The sequence below is a fragment of the Dicentrarchus labrax genome, unplaced genomic scaffold, assembly GCF_905237075.1.
Source record: "Dicentrarchus labrax unplaced genomic scaffold, dlabrax2021, whole genome shotgun sequence".
In the NCBI taxonomy this organism is placed as follows: Eukaryota; Metazoa; Chordata; class Actinopteri; family Moronidae; genus Dicentrarchus; species Dicentrarchus labrax.
This window is the reverse complement of record NW_026136701.1, coordinates 2,770,627-2,796,251: the sequence shown is the minus strand read 5'-3', so window position 1 is coordinate 2,796,251 and position 25,625 is coordinate 2,770,627. Positions and strand designations below refer to the sequence as shown.

Below are 25,625 nucleotides of genomic sequence, written 5' to 3'. Positions count from 1 at the left end.
AACGTTTAGGAGATTTCAGTATTTTATTATTTTGTTTTGTGCAATGTCTTTGGAGCCTCTCACTCTACACTTTCTTACAGTTTTTAACTAGCCTGGTATTTTTAGACTAATTTGCATCTGCCAGAGCAAATTAAACATCATGAGGCAGATTCGACCCAAGACAGGGTTTGCTTGTTTTACAGTAGTAACAATAGTGTTTTACATATTGATATATAATATACATATTTTCAAACCAGTAACATGTACCTAAAGTAAAATTACTCATTATGCGGAATGGCCCATTTCAGAATTATATCATATTATTATTTATAATAATTATAAAGAATCACTTTAATGTTTAATGTTGCGGATGCTGAAGGTGGAACTTATTTGAATGACTTTATATCCCGCTGGTTAGCTTAATCTATAATAATAATACACCATCATTTATTTTGCATTGATTATCTAAGTCTGTTAAGTCACCAAAGATTTAAACTACATGTAGTGGAGTAAAAAGTACAATATTTCCCCAAGGTGGCATAAAATGGAAACAGTCAAGTAAAGTACCACTTTAGAGAATTACTGAATACACATAATGTATGTTAACATACGCATGTCTAATAATGTCAATATTGTATGTGTGGATGAACTGAATCTTTATGAAGTCTTGGTTTGGATGATTGCATGTGATACTGAGAGGTAATTCTTTCATGATTTCAGATAACGTTTTAATTTACCTTATCTATGTCAATGGATGACATAATCCTGGCATTATGTTACCAGCCAGTGCTCTTGCAGTCCAGCTGGTGTGCTGCTCTCTGACTGCACTGCAGTGCCAGGTTATGTAACTGCCTTGTGTCTGGTAAAGCTTAGAAATTGTGCAACAGAAATGATGCAACTGAAAACTGTGCAATGTCCTATTACAATTCATTAGTTATTGCTGTAAACATACAAGATTACATTGTTTTTTTGGCATACGCATACGGTTGCATCCAAGCGGAATACATTGTGTAAATTAGACTTTCAAAATATGAAAATCATTATTTAAAACAAATAAAATACTACATATATGTCGCCACTTTCTTGTTTAAAATGCTGTGAAAATTCAAGAAATACGTCCATATTAGAAATATAGAAACTGTGTGACTGGGGTTGAGGGTTGGTACAAATACATTTGATAAAAGGTAGTTAAGTACTTAAAGCTGCAGTAGGTAACTTTTATAAAAATAACTGTTTTAACATATTTGCTGAAACTTTCACTATACCCTGAAAGTAATACATGAGACAGATAATCTGTGAAAAACTCAGGTTCCTCTGGTTCATCCTAGTGCTCCTAATGGTATTTGCAAAAGTCCACCAAACCCGAAAGAAAACAACCCATCAGAGCCGATAAAGATAGTAAGACACTTTGGGTTGGTGGCTTCAAGATAATTGATGATGCTTGAAAGATCTCATTCTCATCTCATTCCCAGGTCGTCTTAATACCGACGCTGGGAATGAGACTCAACAATCAAGGATCTCTCTGATTGGTTGTTTTCTGTAGGGTACTGTGGATTTTTGCAAATCCCATTAGGAGCACTAGGAGCAGCCAGAGGAACTGTTTTATTTCACATTTTATCTGTCTCATGTACTGTCAGCTAATATGGCAAAAACAACTTTCTGAACAACTAAACAAAATGACTACTATTTTCAGTTAATTAAAAGGGTTTATTAAAAAAAACGAGAATAAAAGTACATAATATTAGAGTTATACTAAGAGAATAAAGATCCTAACTGGGGATTACGAGAATAAAATCGTAATATAACCAGAATAAAGTCATAATATTGCGAGAATAAAGTAGTAATTTTAAGAGAACTGTCAGCCTGTTGGCTCAACCAGCTGTTGAACGACGGAATTATCCATACGTTAGTGTACCTGTTGATGTACGGTAGGAGCGGCTGCTGGGCTCAGGCTGAGGCTGCTGATTGGTTGAGCTGCTCACGTCAGATCTTGATAACTCTATCGAAGCTTTTTTCTCATTAAAACGATCACATTATTCTCCTATTATTACCACTGTATTCTCGTAATATTATGACCTTATTCTCGTAATTTCCAAAAAAATAAAATAATTGTTTTTCTTAGTCTGGCCCTAATACTCCGTCGTATCCGTTTTACTCGGGTCATTACGGTAGCGGACTCTGGTCTTCGGACCACGCCCCCTCAGTTCAGCCACTGTACATGCAGGAAAAATAGAGCTGTCAGCTGCAAACTGTCCTCCTGTTGCTGTGACTGACCGAAGACACAATTGACAGGTGAGTAGGACTGGACATTTAAGCATGTTTGTGCACTCTCGTGGAATATCGACAAATATTATTAAGCTTTTCCGGGTTTTATCCTCAGCGAGTGGAGACAGGTCGGAAGATAAGTCACTAGCAACGTTAGCTAGCTGACACAAGTTTAGCTAACTGTTAGAACCGAACTCTTAATATTATCGTGACGCTTTTTACGTTGTCAGTTCAGCTTTGCGTCCTAATATGGGAGAACTCATTCTCAGGTTTGAGTCAACGGATGTTGATAACCATTCAAAATGTCAGTTATTAATGGAGGTTTCAAACGTCACCCTGTGTAATAACGAATACAACCCATTCTCAGAACGACCCACCGTGAGTTCTTTTTAGTAAAATTTCAACCTGACGGCACCGCCCACTGCGGTGCCTTCTGGTGGGGGCCGACTGTATGAAGTACCGAAGGAAGCACAACTAAATGATGTTGCTTTATTCAAATAAGATGCCTTCGGTAAACTACACGCATGCCGAATTGTTAAGTGGTTGCTAACAATGAAATTGGGGATTTGCTTTATGTTTTATGGACATTAAGGGTATGCCAGGAAGCGAGGCAACATTAAATTACCACTCTTTTGAATGGAAATTGGTGCCCAGCCGCAAGCTTTGCAGGTTCCTGCATCACCGTGGCGAATAATTATCTACCGCCATCTCGGTGTGATTGTGCGTCCATATATCTGTTTGTCACACTGTGTCGGTATGGACCCGATGTGCCAGGCAACAGGGAGAAGTTTTATAAATAGTGTGACATTAAAGGCTGGATTCCTGACCTTGTTCTGGTCGGACCGATGCACTGCGCAGACTCAGTGGGAGGGTACAGCAGGGTTCAGTGACTCTGGATGCATTAACCTGCTCTGGTTGCTGCAGAACTGAACCCAAATCCCAAACTCTCAAGATCTGATCTGGTCTAGTGTACGGCTACTACTTGTTGGTAGCTATGTGGGTCCATGAGGGAGTTCCAGGAAGTCCTTGAACAAAAAATGCATTGCACATGTAGTTCTATATTTCTAATTCATCAAAAATGTTTTGATTTTACTGGAATTAAATCAAATGTATGTGGAGTCTGATTCTAGTAATTTGAGGGTCTGTGATATTTATGTTACTCTGGAATTCAACTGTAGTCCTTGAAAGTCAGATGGCACACTGTAAGGCAACAAGCAGTACAAACAGTCATTTGTAATTTGTGCATATGGAAGTAATCTGATAATCCAAGAAGATGAAATAGTCTGGTGTGTGATGTCAGGTATTCACATCCTTTACTTGGGTAAAAGTAGTAATACCACACTGTAAAAATACTCCATAACAATTAATAGCCAAGTAAGGAAATAAAGTAAATACTGCATAATGCCTCCAGAATCATATATAATCTGTTATAGTGCTGAATCTGATGCATTCATGTTTATGTGCGCTGTGCAGACATATTTTACTACTTCATATGTCTGGGACAGATTATTCCATTGAAAGGCACCATATTTAATGCAATATAAAGTACAATATTTGTAGTAATATTATATTTACTCTGAAATGCAGGGGAGTAGAGGTATAAAGTAGGTGGAATTTAAATATTAAAGTAAGTGAAGTAAAGTACCTTGTACTTAAGTACAGTGCTTGAGTAAGGAAGAGGAAAAATGTGTGTTGAAAATCAGTTTACCAGCAGCTATTGTCTGTCTGAACTACAGTGCATACTTCAGGTACTTCCTCATGCTGTGTTTGCACAACGCATGTCTCAATCAACTGATTGCCTAAAAAATCTTGTTTAACATTTAACCCTTCTTATTTTCATGCCATGCCATATTTGCTGTTTATGTCAGTCATGTAACTAAATGAGGTTCATTTTGTGTTTGAGATGTGTTGTCATGATTTCCCAAACTTTTACTCTTGACTTGTTGTAGGTCATTTTTATAAAAATAACTTTCTGTCATATTTTTGAATGTCCTAACCGTAGTACATGGCTCTGAGTATTAGGGCCAGACTAAGAGGAAAATTAAATAAATACAATTTTGGAAATTATGAGAATAAAGTCATAATATTACCAGAATAAAGTCGTAATATTATGAGAATAAAGTCATAATATTACCAGAATAAAGTCGTAATATTATGAGAATAAAGTACAAAAGAAGCAATTTCTTCCAAGTCCGTGTGGTTCTTTCTTCGAAATAGACACAGTCGTTTGCACAATCATTTCAAAGTCCTGATACTGATAATAATTTAATGCTGATGTGCCAAAAGATTAAGTATTTCCTTATTTGTGAAACCAATACCAAAGTATAACTTCACAAGATGCTCAACATTCCTCATTTTAACGCAGAGGGAAGACTGCTCTTTCTTGTAAGTGTTCTCATAAAATTACTACTTTATTCTCGCAATATAACGACTTTATTCTCGCAATATTACGATTTTGCTCCTAATGGTAATTGCAAGAATCCACCAGGCCTGAATGAAAAAAAACAATCAGAGACAAAAAGACACTTTGCGGTGGAGGCTTGAAGAAAGTTGATTGTTGAGTCTCAGTCCTAGCGTCTGTATTTGATGACCTCGTAATGAGACTCAACTATCTTTCTTGGCACTGATTGGTTGTGCTGTTATTTTTTATTTAAACTTAGCACAAAAAGTAAGGAAATTTGTGTAACAGTGCTTTTTGGCAATACATCTTATACCATTGGAAAGCCTTTTTAGTTCCCTTTCAAATGGTGCCCGATTTGTAGGGAACATGCATTTGTGGGATGAGCAGCAGCACTGAGTATGTGGGTTGCGCCCATGAAAAATTTGCCAAATCTTTTCTGCCATTGCCAAACAGGTTATTTTGCTGTTGCTTTTGACATTTGTTTTGAGCTTCTGGTACCCCCTCAGGTGCTGCCAATCAGGTGCCAGTTGGGCAACTAATGGGGCAATAGGCCAACGTCAAGCTGGTGTTCCGCAAAACCAAGTTGCGGCATTATTTGGAGTGAGCCCTAGTACCATCTCCAAACTGAAGGCCAAGTTCCATATAACGGGGGATGTCAAAGACAGGCTGCGAAGTGGGCGTCCCAAGAAGACGACACCCCAAGAAGACCATTTCCTCACCCTGTCAGCACTTAGGTGCCGTAGGCTGTCTTCTACAGATTTGCAGTCAAGGTTTGCAGGACGATATGGCCGACGGCTCTCTGCCCAGACAATCCGGAACAGTCTACACGCAGCCAATCTCCGGTCTCATAGGGCTGCCAGGAGTCCTGCCATGACCGCCCTTCACCATCAGGCCCGTTTGCGCTGGTGTCGGCAACACGTGCACTGGAACCTGAACATGTGGAGGAACGTTATGTTCAGTGATGAGTCCAGATTCTGCCTACGGCAGTTGGATCGTGGGGTCAAAGTGTGGAGAAGACGCGGAGAACGCTATGCTGATTGCTGCACCGATAGAATAACATCTTTTGGTGGAGGCAGTGTGCTGGTGTGGGGCAGCATATCCCTCACTGGAAAAACAAGGCTTGTCATCATTGGAGGCAATCTCAATGCAGAGAGATATAGAGATGAGATTCTGCAACCAGTGGCAATCCCATATCTCCGCAGTCTGGGACCGAACTCTATCCTCCAAGATGACAACGCTCGCCCCCAAAGGGCGGTGTTTATCAGAGACTACCTCCAGAATGTGGGAGTGGAGAGGATGGAATGGCCTGCCAGCAGTCCTGACCTCAATCCCATTGAACACTTGTGGGATCAGCTTGGGCGTGCTGTTCGTGCCAGAGTGACCGACACAACCACGTCGGCTGACTTGCGACAGATACTGGTTGAAGAATGGGATGCCATCCCACAGCAGTGTGTGACCAGGCTGGTGACCAGCATGAGGAGGAGGTGCCAGGCCGTTGTGGCTGTGTATGGTTCTTCCACACGCTACTGAGGCTCCTGATTTTGAAATGAATAAATTGTTAAATTGCCAATATGTCTTGTTTCTTCAAACTTCAATCATCCAATCCACCAAACACCAAATGAGTCAGTGGCAGAATAAGCTGTTTGGCATTGGCAGAGAAGATTTGGCAAATTTTTCATGGGTGCAACCCACATACTCAGCTCTGCTGCTCATCCCACATGTGCATGTTCCTTACAAATGGGGCACCATTTGAAAGTGAACTAAACCGGCTTTCCAACGGCATTGTTACCACAGAGAAATAATCAACCAAACACAAATTTCCTTACTTTTTGTGCTAAGTTTATTTTATTTTTTTAAATACCTTTAAATGAGCTGTTTTTGACTGATCTTTTGAGCATCTATCACAGATGGTTTGACCCCTTTGGAGATCTGTCAGTTTCCTCACTTAAAAAGTACAAAATAAACCTTGTTTTTATTTTGTACTTTTAATTGCCTTTATTTGATAGAGACAGCCGAAGATAGGCAGGAAAGGGGGGTACAGAGAGTGGGGATGACACGCAGCAAAGGGCCGCAGATCAGATTCGAACCCTGGGCCGCTGCAGCAAGGACTCAGCCTCAGTAGATGGGTCTCCAGCCCTACCCACTGAGCTAACCGGCTCAGGGAGTTACTTCACTAATTTATTGAGGATTTTATTATATTTGTCACCTGTCTGTAGTTTCAGTGTAAACTGTTCACACGTGGTGTGTATCCAGCTGCCAACATACTGCCTGCATGTAGAATTCCAGTTATTGGACAGGAAGCGTTTCCTCATGGTTGAGGGTTTTCATTTTAGAAGCCTAAAAAAATGGTTGAGTAAATGGGAAAGTGTTTTGTGGTAGATAAATGTTTATAACTATGTAGTAACCTGTATTTTTCTCTCCACAGGAGGCCAGGAATCAGTTAAGTTTGAAGAGATCTTCTCAAGATGTTGCCTCAACACCTGAAGCAGATCCGAGTCCTTATGCTGAATGACAAGGAGAATTTAGAGAGGACTCTGTTCAGACTTGAACAAGGTAAATCTTCCTTTCTGATTTAATTGCTGAATTTATAGGGGAGGCTGTCTTCTACTTTATATACAGTAGTAGTTGTATCATAGAGGAGGACTCTGCTGCTGTAGCTAATTCAGATATTGATATGGTTTGGGTTGAAGCTGTAGATATGTTATGCTTGTATTCAGTACCTTGTTTCTACCAGAACTGTAACTCTGGCTGGGTGGTGTGTATGTGTATGCATATGTCATCAAACACATATTGCTAGTGGAAAAAAACAACTGACTGATTGTAAGGCAAACTCATGTTCTAGATTCTTAGACGTCCTGCAGTACACTACTAGTGCAATGGGAATCGGTGATAGATAGTGTTCAGGTAGTAATGCTGGTAGAATTTTTTGGTGGGTTGAATTTTCGTGATATAAAGGTAAACTTTGGTATTTTTCGACTCGGAACAACACCCTTTCATGTCTAAGTGACTAATGTGGTCCAGTATCGAGTGAGAGCCTTACATCCAGAAACAGGCTAGGACATAATTGGGCACCGTCAGTGTACTTCCACTTTGTGGATTGTTATTAGAAATGTCTGACAAAATCCCTACAGAGATAGACCTTTTTGTTAAAGGTGTATAATTAGAAGGATGGATGTGGGTTAGGGTTAGGGTTAGTCTGAAAACCAGGAGCCTGTTACACTTGTGGGGTCCAACAGCTTTTTGTGAATCAAAATGTTTTGTCTATTTGAGGGTTAGGGTTAGCATTAAGCACTTAGTTCTGATGGTTAAGGTTAGGGAATAAATATTCAATGATGGGTTGAATAAAGTAACACAAGGATGTGTGTGTGTGTGTGTGTGTGGGGGGGTTGTCTTAGAGGAAGAAATGTACCATTTGACATTTACAGCACTCTGAACCTGATAGGGATTTTAAGGGCTGGACTATATATAGACAACTCTGTCATGGACCAGAGTCCGGAGGATCAGGAAGTCTTTTTTGGCGAATCTCACACTGAGTGACTGTATGTGTGAAGTATTTCTTTGTTTATTTCAGAGCTGCAGAGCACCAATTATGTTAGAGTACCAATGTTGAGACTATAAAAGGCCAGTATGGATGGGGAGCAAGCAAATAATCTCACTCATGATAAGAGTTTTATCAATGAAACTGATACTTTCACCTATAAAAATAACACAAAATCAATTAAACGTCAAGGTAAAATGGACAAAAACTGGACTATTGTTGGTCACATGGTACAGCCATAAGCATTTAAACATACCAGTTTGTCTTTCATTCATTAAGCATATGTTGAAATAAAGCAATTTGTCTGTCTCCTCAGGGTTTGAGCTCCAGTTCCGCCTGGGTCCCAGCCTTCAGGGGAGGAGGGTTATGGTGCACACCAACTACCCACTTGAAGGACAGCATTTTAAACGACACAACTTCCGTGTTTTGGCGTGGAACTACCCAACAGGAAGGGAGGATGACTCTGATAAGTTTTGCTCTCTGGACCTCAAGATAGCCGGGTCCTATCAGTACTACTTTGGATATGGGTAAGACCCTCCTGATAATGGACTAAAGGCTATGTCCCACATTTGAAAACATTAGAAATAATAGTATATTTCTCTAATGAGAGCTGAGGAAGTGTGAGAGTTAGCTCCAGTCAGTTGTCTTCAGAAGGCAAATTACCACCAGTATAAATATCTGTCTTCAGAACAGCATTACTGTACATGATGTCTTCTTGGTTTCTGGACAGTGTATACTGAAAGTAGGACCATTGACAGGGAATTTATCATGGCATGGTAAAGTAATGTAACACTGATGTCAGTGTGCATAACTTAACATGATACTAGCTGAGTTCATCTTGAACCTAATGGAGTTAGCACAGTTTCATCCACAGCACTTTTAGGACAACTTCGTGTTGGTTTAAAAGTTAGGCAAAAAAGTGAATTGATTTTGGAAATTGTAGTCTTGTGCTTTGGTTGACAGGCAGGTAAAAAGCTAGTAAGTTGACCTTGAGTTAGGATAGTAGTGTTAATTGATACCAGCTGTTATGTAATGCAGCTTTGCCACCACTGAAGTAGCAACGTGTGAGAGAGATCACTGTCACTCAGTCAGTCTTTGATGTGATGTGTATTAGGGATGTCCCAGTCACGTTTTTTACGCCTCTGCACAGGCAATAGCCGTGGCCAGAGGTGTTATGTTTTCAGGTGGTGCATTTGTCCATAGGTCTGTCCCTTTTTTGTGAACGCGAACACCTATGAATTTCTTCGGTCAAAGCTTACATGACATCACAAAACGTGTCTTTTTTTCATGACTCAAGAATTGATGGCCATATTTCTAGGGCTGCAAGATATGAGTCGCGATTAGTGTGGGAATGATCATTTTTGCCTCACAAAATAAATTTTCACTGAAAACAGCTATTGAGATTATGATGATGGCCATCTCTTCAGGTCTAAAGGTACTTTATTTTATTAAAATTGCAGCTTCTGCCATATTGTGATTTCGTGAATATATTGATTAATTGTGCAGCACTACATATTTCACAGATGGTCGGACAATGAATTGATGACCTATTTGATTCAAAGGTCACAGTGACCTCAAAATGACCTTGACAAACAAGTTTTTGGTCGTAATTGATGCGGTAATTATGACAGAATTTCACAGATATTTGATGGAATACAGTGATGAAGTGATTTTTTAACCAAACTGACATTATAATGTTCTGGAAAACCACTTTTTGTCTGTTATTCAACACCATAACTCAGAAACAGAAGGGGAGATTTTAACCATATTTCCCAGTTGATCAAACACTGAGTTGGTAAAGTTTTTGTCTCACAGGTCAAAGGTCATTGTGACCTTAAAATAGGTTTTTAGCCATTATTTAAGAATAAACTAATCACATGAGTTAACTGAGATGCAATGAGTCAACAATAAGTAGCACAGTACAGGCTTTAATCTTTCCATCTCATCCAGTCTGTCTTTCACTTCCTGCCTTATTCTGATTGCATATATAAAATGCCAGGAGAAAACAAAAGCACTACATTCTGTATAGCTATACTCTGTAAGAATATAGTCATAACTTTAAAAAAAAACACTTTACACCTTTTATTTAATTGATGAACTTTTTCATCATTTCTATTTTCCTGTATCATTTCATTTATTTGATTCTTTTTCCCCACAGAGACATGGAGCAGTCAGGAGGAGGATACTTTGTTGTTGACCCACTCCTTCGTGTCGGAGCAGACAATCATGTTCTCCTATTGGACTGCATCACCATCCAGACCTACCTGTCCAAATGTCTGGGACACTTGGATGACTGGCCAGATAGACTGAGAGTAGCCAAGGAGTCAGGTGTGTGTGTGTGTGTGTGTGTGTGTGTGTGTCTGTGTCTGTGCATGTGTCTCTGCACTGGAAACACAGAGTCCATTGGAGCTTTGACAGTCACTAAAAACACATTCATGGTCATTTGCAAAAGTTTCTGTGTGTACCTGTGTTGTAGCGTTAGGTAAGCTAGCGGCTCAGACAGGCTAACTCTCCGGTGTCTGGCAGCTAGTGCCAGGCTACACAGCAGGCCTCAGTCTGCAGAGTTGAGACGTTGGTTTTTATAGGATAAGATGGGGACTGGGGGTTGGTTGTGGCGAAAGCTTCCACCACATCACCCTCCTCCAGATCGGCCAATAACGAAGCAGTAGCCAGGTTTCAACCAGTAGGAGGAGGTCGCTATGCATATAGCTCAGTATGTAGAAATCAAATACTGACATCTTATTATATAGTACAATCACTATTTTGTGGGCACAGTTTTATAGTTTAGGTGAACAAATTAGCTGCCGAATTAGTTGTTAAGATATATGTTTATAAATCAAACTCATTACAAAGAACCATTTTACAGACTTACAGACAAAGTGACACAACAAAGTATAACAGCCGCTATTTCAACCAGGGTCCCCATCTGAACAGATTTGTAAGAATGTCTGTGAAGCTCCACCTGAACCGGAGAGTTCACCTGAGGCCACTGGACCATATTGACAGTCGTTGTTTACTGTACGTTATTTTAGTCCTCACCTTGAGTTCAAACGGCTGAACTCAGATGAATCATTACCCCTGTGTGTACTGTACTAGGGTGTAAAGACAGTAGGCTACCGTAGCCAGTTCACAGGGAGCTGGAACCTTCACAGCACGCAGGATGCACATTATCATTAGCATTAGTAGTATTAAAAAGTATGGTACATTGCCTTAGTGTGTGTCTCTTACAGGATACAACATGATCCACTTCACGCCTCTCCAGACTCTAGGAGAGTCCAGGTCGTGTTACTCCTTGGCAGACCAGCTGACCTTCAACCCTGAGTTCAGCCCAGAGGGTCAGAGCTACGGCTGGGCTGATGTGGGGGAGCTGGTGGAGAAGTTAAAGAAAGACTGGAACATGCTGTGTATTACAGATGTGGTATACAATCATACTGGTGAGTAACTGTGTGCACTATGTATTCCAACTGGTTTACAGCACAACCATAGTGGAGACCAGACTAAAATATGACAAACTGAGAATTTAAGTGCTTCTGCTTAATTATGGGAAGTCTATAATCATATTGCTAAGTGTGTCCAGTGATCTCACTGGCAATGTATTAATATTCCAATCACATTCTAAAGGGGCACCTTGTAAATTGAATATATTCCAGTGCTTGTAGATGATGATAGGTTTACAGTTAAAGGTCTGAACAGGCTTTTAAGTCACTGGAGGTGATGATGAGAATGAAGGAGCAGCAGTCCATGAGCCTTTCCTTTCACACACAGTTCATTAACCTTACTGACAGTGTGTTTACGTTAGTTTATCTATCAAGATCTATCATGAAGAAACTAGGTCACTGCACCAAGAAAGAGTCATTTGAATTAAATGTTTATATTTCAATATTTCTTTCCTCACCATATCCCAATATGCTGTCGTATCATCATAGTATATCACATCATATAGTAACTACTCTACACTGAGTTTATGGTTAACATGACATGTAGTGACATTACATCAGTTACATTAATCTGATGGCAATTTAGCATGTGAGCATATGAGCAGGTGGACAGGTTTAGCATGTCTCAATAAGCACCCAGGTCACTTTTACTTAGGACTCAAAACTGCAAGTTTACTAGGTTGGAGCTCATAACATTTCCTTCAACAAGACACATGTCTGAACTGAAGCTGTTGGATTAATGTAAAGCCTGTAGCAGCACATGGTGACACATGCAGAAAGAGAGAAATGCACATCTTCTTCATTAGGGTAAATTACATATCTTACTCTTCATTCCTTACGCACAAAATCAGTTTAATGAACTAGGCAACACTGTGAAAGAGCCTGTTTTTAAGTTGAGCCTGTCCAATATAATGGTGATATTGGCCTATCACAGACATATTGGAATTGATGTCTGTGTATACGTTATCCAAAATGTGTCGATATGCAGAAGAAAGTATTTGTGGTAATATATTAGTGTCACTGCAGAGTTTCTCCAGCAGAGTGCGCTGTGAGTTGCAATGCTGTGGAAAGCAGCACAGAGTAAGAGAGAAGAAGCAGCTCTCAACACTGTTGACTAGAATTGGTTAGCAATGTATATGTTCAATTATTTAACATTTTAAAGAATATTTAACTTACATAAGTTAAATAAATATTTAATGCAAAATCCTCATAGAAAAGGTCAATTTTGATTTCAGCTCAAAAGTTCACAACATCAACCAACATATCAGTAATCAGTGAATTTCTCCACTCTAAAATTGGTATCGTCTAGAAAATCCCACATCAATCTGGTTCTAATTTTTAAAGATCGATCTTCTCATGTCAGATCAGTCTATAAAAACCATCCCTTCACTGTGTGACCAGGGTAAAAGAGCTTAAAAAAAGACCTGCATACTACACCCTCTCTATATTTTCAGTCTTTTTAATACCAGCTCTTATAGGTATAATATACAACAGACATTTTACATACACCATGTGAGCAAATAAGAATTAAATGTTGCTTACTTCATGTCCTGTCAGTCAATGCTTGTGCATGTCGGACGTTCTCTTATAAACTTAATAAACTGTACCAGGGGTTAGTGTGAGGAATGAGCGTCCCTAACACTCAGGGCCTACTAATGGCCTAAATGCATCCTGAGAGAGAAAACTGTCTTATCCCTCTCCAGTGAAATCTGAATTACATAACATTGTATTGGCTGTCAATCATGATGGAAGAGTAGACAAGTTAAGTTACAGCATGTCCACCATCTCTTGTGGGGGTTATGCATTAAGCCATTTGTGGTACCCTTACCACATTGTGCCTCATATACTGTAAATGTTAGACCCAGTGACAGGCTGGCATGAAATGGTTTGCATAGTTTTTTCTAGTGAAGTTAAGTTTCTCCAGCTCTCCCCAGGTTGGCAAAAAATGACATCTCAAAATGCATCAGATTGATGCTTTAAAATATGGAATATTAAAATTTTTCTTCTTGGGGAGCATGCCCCCGGACCTCCCTAGAGGGGTAATATCATTCTCACCTTTTTCACCCCGACCCGTTTTCATTCCTGCTATCATAAGGTTTTAAAGTTACTGCTCCCTCTCTCTCTCTCTCTCTCTCTCTCTCTCTCTCTCTCTCTCTAGAACAGTTTTGTGGTATGCATCTTAGGCCAAAAGGCCACCATGACCCCCACTAGTATCAAGTTAATGTCAGTGGATTAGAGAAACTTGAAGGGTCCTTTAAAACATCCACTTTGAGATTAGAATTATGCCTTTAATAAGTTCTACATACAATGCACAACTCTGCATGAGACTCTTCAACTTTCAGAGTATATTACCTTCTAGTCTCTCTCTCTGTCTCTCTCTCACACACACAGACACACACACGCATTGTGAAGTATGTGGTGTGTGTGAGCTGCATGCTAAACCAGGACCTGACTTCACATTAATAAAGAGGCCACTGGCATCAAGCCATAAAGCAGAGTTACGAGCCCTCAGAGGGAACACTGAAGGGAGGAAGGTGACCCCACTAAATGAGTGAATGCTACACAGAGTACTACACACTACGCTAACGTGTGAAAACATTGGACATTATAGGGATACAACACCCAGACATTTGGTTAAATTCAGAACTCCTTTAGACCGATAAGGACTCACGCATTAACAATAATAATAATACAAAATGTCAGCATCAATGTCAGCATCAATGTCTCTAATGTCCGTTGAGTTTCCCTACCTATTTAATGTGTAGAGTATGTGAACCCATGAGGTAAAGACCAAGAATGCATTCATATGTAAAAGAACAATGGCTTATTTTAAACAAGTTAGAAGAAGAATATTCCTGATTGACGCTGTTGTGATGTCATGTTTCAGAGAAATCAGTGGTAAACCTGTTATGGCTTCAGTTTACTGGTTAAAGTGCATGAAATGGGATTTATCTCATTAATAAAAACTGGACAAACTAACATGAAAGTAAAAGAAAGGACACTGCAGCTCTGTACTCTATGTGCTGTCGTATGTTAGCATCGTGTACCCGTTTACCCATATCATCCCATCCTGGCTTTCCCAGAAAAGGTCAGTAAAGGTCAGTAAAGGTCAGTAAAATGAGCCAGATTAAAAGGTTAAAGACTCACCGGGTGGTTGATTTACTATCTAACTAATACTGTGTGTGTGAGTCTATTTACAGATCTCTACAAACTACAAAAAAAAATTAAATTTTCACTTCATTGTTTTTTATATGGTAACATTCTCTAAAGTACTTAAATAGTGTTGGTTCATGAGCTGCTGCTCAAAATATATATACATTCAGCCCATTCACAGGATCGTTGATCTTGGAATTTTTTTTTGTTTTTAAGTATTTTTTTGTGGCTTTTATTGCCTTTATTTGATAGGACAGCTGAAGATAGACAGGAAAGGGGGGCAGAGAGAAAGAGGAGATGACAAACAGCAAAGGGCCGCAGGTCGGATTCGAACCCTGGGCCGCTGCAGCAAGGACTCAGCCTCGGTACATGGGTCGCCAGCTCTACCCACTGAGCTAACCGGGCACCCGCAATGAACTGTTTTTATCTACAGAGGCTCCCTCTTCTACAGAGTCTATCATGTTGAACTTCACCACTATATGCCACTAAATCTTCCTTTTCAGCTGAAAATTGAATTTAGTTTCAGTAAAGAGTATCTGTTCAATCAGGGAATCATGTTAGAGATAGAGTTTCCAGCATTCATCATACCTAAGACTGTTTTATCACTTGGTAATAACATAGCTAAATGGTGGTGATTACATTATGTCTTTTTCTTCTCTTTACAGCTGCCAACAGTGTGTGGATCAAAAAACACCCAGAGTGCGGTTACAACCTGGTGAACTCTCCCCACCTGCGACCAGCCTGGGTCTTAGACAGAGCTATCTGGCATTTAACCACCAGAGTAGCAGAGGGACGCTACAAAGATAAAGGACTTCCTGCTGACATTACCAATGAGAGCCATCTGAACGTGAGTCAGCACAGTCCAGCTGGGTACTCACTGCACAACTGTACACAAAAGAGTGGACATGACACACTTAATGGCATTGCATGACTGTGAGGATACACATGTGGATCATATTGCAGCATTAATCCGTCTATTGGGCTGTGACAAAGGCCATAATACTAAATGTTGCAGTACAGATCTTTGACAAAATGTAGAAAAGGTTGTAATTTACAACTCAAGTGCTGCCAGAACATGACCTCCAACCGTGATATTTGTTCAGCCTGCCACTTGAAATGTGTTTATCTGCACTACTAATTGTAGTTAGTGGCATGAGTTAAGCCTGAGTAAGTGTGATGATGACCATACCACATCTTCAGACGGTTGACAAGGGGTGTTATTAACTTTGTTAGAAGCAGTGTATGCTTTCAGTAGTTTTAGGTACATTACAAACATGCACATGAAATGTTTTGAGTAAACAACACAGCTGTTTTATATTTTTTTATATTCATTTTTTAGTTGTAGTTTTGATGAACAAGTTGCGATTCACTTTGCGTGTACATTGTCCGATCGCCATTTTCCACTTCAAAACAGTGCGATCATGATAATAGAGAAACATGCCTGTCTCTCTATATCAGTCCCAGCCCCACATGCTCTACAGAATGTGTGTGTGCGTGCTCAGCTGATGGGTTGTGTCCTGCCGAGAGTTGTCTTCAGTGTTCACAAATTTTAGCAAAATGATTGAAGATAAAATACAATAAGAATCACACTGATTGGCAGGGAACAACCTCATTAGACGGGCTACTTTAGAAAACACCAGGAAACACCGGTGAACTTGGCTATTACATATTTATTCTATATTGAATTATCTTTATTTATTAGTCTTTATTTACATTGTGCTTTTTACATCAAACCATTTTTAGCATAGCTTTATTTTATAAAAAATTGATTTAAAGCCAATACATATTATATATAATAATATAGTAATAATAATAATAATACACTAGATATGGGAACATGGGATTAAAAAACAATTAATAACAAATAATCTTGGCTAATGTATTCTTTTACTAGAAACATTAATTCTGCCTATTTCAATGAAATAAACATCATTGTTGGGTGCCCGGTTAGCTCAGTGGGTCGGCGCCTTCCTTGCTGCAGAGTGTTCAAATCTGACCGCGTGTCTCCCCTCTCTGCCCCCCCCTTTCCTGTCTATCTCCAGCTGTCCTATCTAATAAAGGCAATAAAAGCCACAACAAAAATACTTTTAAAAAAAAAGGCCATGAAAGCTCTACAGTAGTAAGAATTGCTAATGTAATAATAGTGATAATGTGTGTGTTTGCTTCTTTCTGTGTATGTTGATGTGTGTGTATCAGGCCATCCGTAGTGTGCTGTGGCAGGACGTGTATCCTCAGGTCAAACTGTGGGAGTTCTTCCAGATCAAAGTGGACACCGCTGTGGAGCAGTTCAGGACTCTACTACAAAATGGTCTGTATTAGTGTAGATCAGTGACGATTAGAAATATTACCGCAGGACTAGGTGAACTTTGTAATAATTGCAAGGTTTCAGCTTCAGTGAGGCACAGAACTGCTGTGTAGGTCGCCTGCGTTCAGCAGCGCTCAGAGCCCAATACACATCGTAGTGTGCTAATGTAGAGAGACAATGTAGAGACATTTGATTAACAGACTTTAACTATCCTCTGTCTGTATGTGTTTTTAGGCACTAAACCAGACCACAGTAAGACTGGAGGGTCGAAGGGCCTGAAGATCATTCAGGACCCAAATTACCATCGTTATGGCAACACAGTGGACATGGACTCTGCTCTGGAGACATTTGTACCTCACAGGTCAGACTCAACACTTCAAGCTACTGCTGTCATTGTTTAAAATATCTGTGTTTTGTATGAAGTATGACAGTTTTCTTGTTCGTTGTATTCTTTCATGAATGCTGATTTGAAAACCAGTCAGGTTCTGACACAAACATTGCATGGCACTAAAATTTTTTTAAGTTTTGTAGACATTTTCTTTTTTTTCTTTATTCAGAAAATTGAAACTAACATATGTTGTTTCTCAGTCTCTACGTCTCTATAAAATGGGAGATACTGAAGATTTGCTGTCAACTCAATTAACATCATTGTCTTGTATTTCTAAAATCTGACATGTCCAACCCTAATACATACATGAAGTTAACATGTGATTCTGTTTTGAAAGAGACAGCTGTAAATCAGTCTGCAGGATTATATGTTTGTGGTTCCATTGTTGGCCACACATCATAAACAAAAATTCCAATTAGGAATCCTTTTCTTGGAGCACTTTCAAAATGTTCACTTGCTGCCTGATATACCCCACCCACTGACAGGTGGTATAATAATCAGATAATCTGTGTTATTCACTTCACCTGTCAGTGCTCATGATGTTATGGCTGATTGGTGTATATGTGTGTAGCACTGTGCAGAATGTAGACTAGTGGTATTTTTTGTTTAATGCTGCCTCTCTCTAAAGCTCCTCCCCGCAGCACATCGAGGAGTGCTGTGGTTGGCTGAGACAGAAGCTGAACGAGCTGAATGATGAACAGTACCACATCATGCACCAGCATCAGGAGCAGGTGAGCTTAAGGGCCCTGTTTAAACCATCTATAGCACATCTCAAGAGTCCACATAGGGCATGTCCAACTGCACTTTTGCTTTGATTGTATTTAGTCTCTTGATTAACCATAGGTATGCTTTGGGCATAACACAGATTAAACCATTAAATCAGAATGCCACCTCCCCTTTAAAGGGGAACGTTGCTATTTAAACAACAGGTTTTGGCAAGTTGGAGAAGTGAACAGTTTTCTGCTGAGGAAAAAGAGCTGCTGACCCTTATCCTGCCAGGCTGTAAAAGACTTGTATCATCTCCTCTCAGATTATCTGGAGACAAGAGACTATTCGCACAGGACTAGTATTATCTGGGGACCTGTAGTAATGTGTAGGAATTGATCTTAATCGTACTACTCATGCCATCATGTGAATCTGTCATGTCCATAATGTGTGAAGTAAAAATTCCCCTGAAAATTACCTACAATATTTCACCAAACACAGAGGTCATGTGATAATTTTATTCCTGGAAGAATTGACATCTGAGTGATTTTCGGTCAAATTTAAACAAAATTTTCTTTTTTGTACGGTATTAAACTGGGATTTTAATGCAGCAGAGCTGAACTTAACCTGGAGCGGCAGGTGGAGGGGAGAAATATGGTGCTGCACATAAGAAGATGTATACAGGTCATGGATGTATTATAAGATCAGTAAAGTTATTTTTACAGTGAGAGGAGCAGTTTCTGCAGCTGTCTCCAGTCTTTCAGGCTTTTTGGTCCGTAATGAAAACTGGAGAGAGCACAAAACGCCACAGTTGTGGCTTTAGTTATTAGAGGCACACAGTGCTCTCCAACATCACAAACCAACTTTTATGTATTTTGCTTCTTTTACTTATCTATAGTATCACATCTAAAACCCAACAAATAACACAATCTGTGTCACGAACCCTCATGTGTAGGCACATCTTACTGTCTGATTAATACACCCTTTAAATATTCTGCGCCATTGAGTTTAGACCAGCTTTTTGTTGGTCAATGAAACAATTGCTTTGCCAACAATGAACCTGGCCAGACCTCATTTTAAGACCAACACACCATTTGCTATCTGCACACTTTGCTGTGCAACACTTTTTGCAAGAGGCCCTGAGTGTCAAGTAGCATCAGGTAGGATTGCTGCTGATGGAGGTATATAAATATTTAGAATGCAGTACAACAGCATAATATGAGCACTAAAGGAAGATCCTACATGTCTGAGCAGTCGTGCGAGTGCACATGGGAACCAGCTGGAGCCAAACCTGACACCTCTTAGTGCAGTCAGGGATGAGATACTGACATACATACTGCAAATGTCAGAAGGTCTCATGTCATGTATAGTACAGGTTCATCATGTATTTTATGTATACTAAAAACAGTGCATAGTCAACATTAGAACGCAGTATATTCTACATAGTATTAGTATAAAGTGTGGAATGGTAGACATACCAAGGGTTCCTAAAGCACACAAATCAGTCAGTGCTCATTCTGTTCTTCTTTTCTTTCCTTAAGGCTGCCAACTGCATTGTGGGAAATGTGGTGTATGAGCGTCTGGCAGACCATGGCCCCAAACTTGGTCCCGTTAACCGGAAGAACCCTCTGGTTACCAGGTAAGGAATTTAAAGATATGGGTTAAAGGAGAGAGCAAGATGTGGAAGAAGAGAAGTGGAGGGATGGAAAGATGGAAGAGACACTTCTTTCACACATTTTTCTTATGCTTAGAGCTATACCAGTAGTTTGTCCTAAGGGTGATGCTACAAAAAAGAACACTTAAAACGTAAAAATTAAAAAAGAAATGAATGGCAGCTTGAATAGAGCATGAAGGTGTGAAGCTGATTCATGGAAATGTACCCAGCTATTTTGTGTGCAAAGGTGATATTTTGGCTCAGTTGCTCATGGAGTTTTCAAAAAACCATAGTCTGAAAAAATGTGCTGAGTGACATTCCCACATTCTAACCGCTACCAGCAAGGCAAAAATATTTTAGATGTGTACTGGGCAGTAACTTAAACCTGTGAGCATTGTGAAGTTGTAGCATAAGGATATCCTTCTCATATGCTTTTAGTGTGAACCCTGTAACCCTTAACTCATTTCTTAGTAGCACACACTGTATCATTTCTAAATCAGCCTTCTTACTGAAACAGGTGGCAGTAGTTGAAACTTTATGAATAAAACCCAGAAGTAAGACTGACTTGGTAATCTGCATTTATGAGTGAAAGCACTGTTATATCAGTCTGACACCATCTACACATAGTAATGCCAGGTATAAATATTAAACTAGATCCTATACAATTAACAGGAGTATAAGGTCCATGATAATGCTAGCTGTGAAGCAAGGCTGAAAGTTGGTCTTTTCATCTGTCTGTTTCAGGTACTTCACCTTCCCATATCAAGACATGACCCTGGAGCAGGAGCTGCAGCTGCTGGACCAGCCGGACAAGACGTGTCACTTCCTGGCTCACAACGGTTGGGTGATGGGTGACGATCCACTGCGCAACTTTGCTGAACCAGGTAAATATGTTTAACTTCTAGAAAACAGTCAGGTACAAGAGTTTCTGCAGGGCCTTAGAAAGTTTAAAATCCAATGATCTGAATTTTAGGCCTTAAAATGTCTTGATTGAATTATAAAGTATTTATAAGGTATCACTTTTAAACGTTTTTGGGGAAAGTTTAACCATGCAGGTTATATCACGCTGCAGTTTACCAAAGCACACCCAGCTGTTGAAAAAACAAGTAATAAGTAAAGATTGTTTATTTTAATGTTACTTTCATCTAATATGTGCAAGTTCAGTTCCAGCTCGAGTACTTGTTTGAGAACAGCACATTGAGTGCTCTGTTCAAGCCTGTTCAAAATAATAATAAATTAATGTTAAAATTTGGCTGGGAAGGTATAAAGGCATGAGAGCTTAATGGGAAGTCAGAAAAGTTCAGTTGAATGTGAATAAATTCATTTACTTTGTAAGTCTGGGATTTTCCTTCAGATTCTTTGTACTTTTGTTGCCCGTATGGACCTGAAAAAGGTCTTGAATTGCATTCATAACAGTCTGTAAAAGGTCTTTAAAGGGTCTTAAATGTAACCTGTTGAAACCTGCAGAAACCCTGATAAATATACTGTAACTAAGGCATTTTCTGTTACATCCAAGATATTACACGTCGCTTTCGACGTTGCATGGGTGAAATGCATTTGAATATGTGTGTCCATTAACAGGGACCTGACAATGTCAATTGAGTATAAGCTATTTTCAGGCTACATGTTAAACACTGCACTGTAGTACTGATCAGTACTGATCTGTGTGTGTGCTACATATAGGCTCCAATGTGTATGTGCGTCGGGAGCTGGTATGCTGGGGCGACAGTGTCAAACTCCGCTATGGCAAGGGCCCTGAAGACTGCCCGTACCTGTGGGCCCACATGCAGGAATACACTGAAACCACAGCCAAATATTTCCATGGAGTCAGACTGGACAACTGCCACTCTACACCACTACATGTGGCTGAGGTACTGTCATATATTATCATATTATCATACAGTTAGGAAGATGTCCTTAAATGCACTGATTTAACTGGGAGAAGTTGCATTGTACAGTGGTAAATACCACCTCTGTTAAACTTTTCATTATGATTAATAGTTGTTCACAGTGTCAGAAAGCCTGTTAACCCTTACTCAACTCAAGTTACGAAGTAGTTAGTCAGAAAAAGTAAAACTATGATGATAAATGAAATTAGTCTGACATGTAATGCAGAGCAAAAATTGTCATTCTTGTTTTTCATTACTGGTGATCAGATGGAGAAGCTAAAAAACCCTGAGTAGTAAAGAGTGATACCAAACTGGGTACATACTTAAAGCTGCAGTAGGTCACTTTTTTTAAAATAACTTTTTGTTATTATTACCAGAAACTTTTACTATATCCTGACAGTAGTACATGAGACAGACAATCTGTGAAAAAAGCAGGTTCCTCTGGCTCCTCCTAGTGCTCCTAATGGCATTTTCAAGAATCCACCGGGAAAACAACCAATCAGAGCTGAGAAAGACATTAAGAGGCTTTTGGCTGATGGCTTGAAGATAGTTGATTGGTGAGTCTCTTTCCCAGCATCGATATTTGACGACCTGGGAATGTGACTGAACAATCAACCTTCTCTCTTTCAGTGTTTATAAAAAAATAATCTTGAAAAATGCTCATCAGTTTTCCAGAGCCCAGTGTTACTTACATTAAGAAGCTGAGATGAGGCTCAAAACCAAAATACTATACGCACTATTATTATTATAGTATCCATTACTACTAAAAATATTACGGAATGCAGTCCTATGCAAGGTCACCACAAAGTACAGCCTCAAAAATGACCAGTACAGTTGAGTCAATGGAACATTTTGCATTATATTTATCATGGTGTTGCAGGGTCAGTTTTTTAGGCCTTAAAGTTTCTTCTTCTTCTTCATATGACTTTGACAGGTCTTAAACTTTTAGCTTTGTTAACGTTACTTGTATAATGTTGCACTTGTCTCCCTTTTAAATGTACTTTTGGAATAATATATAATATATATATGTATATATAATATTCATCATGCTGTAACAACTACCAAACCAACACCAATACAGACAAAACCGATACCAATTTTCTTTCCTATTCTTTGTTCTTTTTTTCTTTATTTTGAAATAGGTCTTAAATTTAATTTTTAATTGTCTAAAAAGGTCTTAAAAAGTTTTAAAAACCTGTTGGAACCTGCAGAAACCCTGATTTGTTGTAGGCCTATAATCCTGCATTGCATTAAATCATGCAGGTATTTCTATTTTTTTGGGCACTCTGTGTTATATGAATAAATGGCAGACATATACATCGGCCTTTCTGACCATGTAAAGAACCAACTCTGTGTTAAATGTGCAGATTTCTCAGTTCAGATATGTCACCTTGCGATGCAACATCAGTAGATTTCCTACACCTCATAATGTCAGGTTACTACAAAAACCAATGGACCTGGCTGCTATAGTGTCCATATGCAAACGATTGTAACATTGAATAGGATTAGTTTAAGAAAAAAACAGTAAAAACAAACATGTAAATAGTGGTAAAAGCAAATTCCATTGCAGTCTTCATGTGTGTATAAAGGTAGAAGCATACTGTATATCAGTGTTAACAGCAGACCCTTCTTCTCTCCCTGTGTGTAATGCTGTATTGTCCTGTCCAGGCCATGTTAGATGCAGCGCGGTTGGTCAGACCCAATCTGTATGTGATAGCTGAACTGTTTACAGGCAGCGAGCTCATTGACAATGTGTTTGTTAACCGGCTGGGAATAAGCAGCCTCATACGAGGTACAACTCTCATGCATGACCTAACTTTGTGTTTTTGTCTTCTCTTCTTACTGCATTGTTCTGCATTGTTCTTCTTCTTCTTCACACCCAAACATCCCCTCCCTCTCACTTTACCTCTTCACTCTTACTCACCGCTCTGTATGACTGCATGGTGTGGTTACTTTGAGGCTTGTTATCACTAACTGGCTGCATCCCCTTCAAATTAACTCTCCTCCTCCTCCTCCTCCTCCTTTCTCATCTCTTCCCCAACCTCCTCCTCCTCCTCTCTCTTCCTTTGTCCAAATCATGACCTCTTGCACTGGCCTGCACTGGTGTTGGCGTGTTGCCTTGCTGTGGTTGACCAGTTCATGCTGGACGTGGCCAGAACAGTTTGTCCTAACCTGTATGTGGTGGCTGAACTGTTCACCGGCAGCGAGGAGCTGGATAATATCTTCGTAACCAAGCTAGGGATCACATCGCTCATACGAGGTACAGTAATCGTTATGTTCAAAATGCACTACACACACCTACATACTATATCTCAGTATTTTGGTCATTGTTATTTTTAAAGTTTAGATTATTAGATATAAACCGGATAAGGGGTGAAGACCTGAGCCAAGCCGAGCCTTCAGCCATGGTGACAGGATCAAGATGCGGGCTCCCCCTTGTGGCAGTTTAAAAAAATCAATTACTCATCATAATTTTCTAATTATAATATATCGATATATGACGGAAATCTTGTTGAATGTTACATTTAAAAACATTTTAGAAAATCCAGAATTTTCTGGACTAGTCATGCCTGTGAGCCCTAAATATATTTACTGAAGGTAAGCTTGTGTCCATCAGCTCTCAAAACCACCTGCACTGCCAGACTGGAATGTTGGAATTGTGTGAAGTCGCTCACCGTGCTGAAGCAGTATGGACTGTGTTGTGATAACCACCCTCCCTCTCATGAACTTTTCCTCCTCCCACCCTGTCTATAGAGGCCATGTCAGCTGGTGACAGCCACGAAGAAGGCAGATTGGTGTACCGTTATGGAGGTGAGCCGGTCGGAGCTCTCGTTCAGCCCAGTCTCCGCCCACTGATGCCCTCCATCGCCCATGCCATGTTCCTTGATGTAACCCATGACAACGAGTGTCCCATACAGGTGGGTATCTGTCAAGGTCAGGTTAGGGTGGAGTTGGATGACTGAAAATGCTTCTTTTTATATATACACACTGTAGATATCTATATAATATCTAAGCTATGTTTGTGGGTTTTCCTTACCATATTCAATTCCTATCATTCCAGCAATGTATACAATTCCAATTTAATAGTAGCCTTCATTCTGTTGCTGCTTTCAGTATTTTTACCTGATCAAATAAGTAGAAAAAATGAGATAATAGCCAAACAATCAAAAAGTAAGTGTGATAGGGTCACTGTGTTGCAGTGTAACTATCTAGATGTCTAACTGTGTGTACATGTGTAACTGCTGCCTCTCTATGTTATACAGCTGCGTTCAGCACTGGACTCCCTCCCCAGCTCTGCTATGGTCTCTATGGCCTGCTGCGCGACTGGATCCACCAGAGGATACGATGAATTAGTGCCACATCAGGTTATTCACAAACACACATATACAAGCTATTAATTCAATTCAATTCAAGAGCTAAAATGCAACAATGTATCATTCTTTTCCCTCAGCCCAAAATGAACCATGCTGCATGTGTGAATTCACCCAAAGAAACAAATTCCCCATTTTTGGCTCATTTATTGCAAATATAAATATGATTAAAGCTAGTGAAGTCTGTCATTTGAAAAGCTCTATGCAGAGCTAGTGTATCATAATAAAGAGGATAGAGAGCTGGATAGTTTCCTGCAGGCACTGCTGCTGGGAATTTTAAAGCAGATACTTGAGAGACAGCTGCTAAACTGCAACCAGTTATGCTACCAAAGAAGGTACATGATTCACGTTCGACCCTTCACATTTAATGTCCCTCTTTACTTATTGTCTGTGTTTTGGATTTTCACAAAAATTTTTTAAACTGAAATTCATTTGAACTGACCCCCAAAAAACAAAGAGTTTGTTTGTGTGGGGTCTAATAAATGAGTAAAACACACACTTGCTTATGCACACTGGCTTGGCGACAATGTTTATGTGGAA

The 25,625-nt window shown here is 39.6% G+C and overlaps 1 protein-coding gene across 2 annotated transcripts in view; it reads left to right on the top strand.

Annotated features, from left to right (window-relative positions):
• Positions 1–2,165: 2,165 nt before the first annotated feature.
• agla (amylo-alpha-1, 6-glucosidase, 4-alpha-glucanotransferase a) overlaps positions 2,166–25,625 on the top strand; it is a 37,915-nt gene continuing 14,455 nt past the window's right edge. The window contains exons 1-15 of one of the 2 annotated variants that reach the window (XM_051411112.1): positions 2,166–2,271; positions 7,071–7,198; positions 8,500–8,710; positions 10,342–10,511; positions 11,414–11,617; positions 15,439–15,620; positions 16,970–17,081; positions 17,313–17,439; positions 18,095–18,197; positions 19,713–19,810; positions 20,570–20,709; positions 21,509–21,696; positions 23,851–23,974; positions 24,469–24,632; positions 24,978–25,079. In XM_051411112.1, coding sequence (XP_051267072.1) covers positions 7,111–7,198; positions 8,500–8,710; positions 10,342–10,511; positions 11,414–11,617; positions 15,439–15,620; positions 16,970–17,081; positions 17,313–17,439; positions 18,095–18,197; positions 19,713–19,810; positions 20,570–20,709; positions 21,509–21,696; positions 23,851–23,974; positions 24,469–24,632; positions 24,978–25,079 — 2,013 coding nt within the window. In that variant the 5' untranslated portion in view covers positions 2,166–2,271; positions 7,071–7,110. Of the gene's footprint in view, positions 2,272–7,070; positions 7,199–8,499; positions 8,711–10,341; positions 10,512–11,413; positions 11,618–15,438; positions 15,621–16,969; positions 17,082–17,312; positions 17,440–18,094; positions 18,198–19,712; positions 19,811–20,569; positions 20,710–21,508; positions 21,697–23,382; positions 23,507–23,850; positions 23,975–24,468; positions 24,633–24,977; positions 25,080–25,625 lie in introns of both variants that reach the window. The other variant, XM_051411122.1, reaches the window with a different exon arrangement.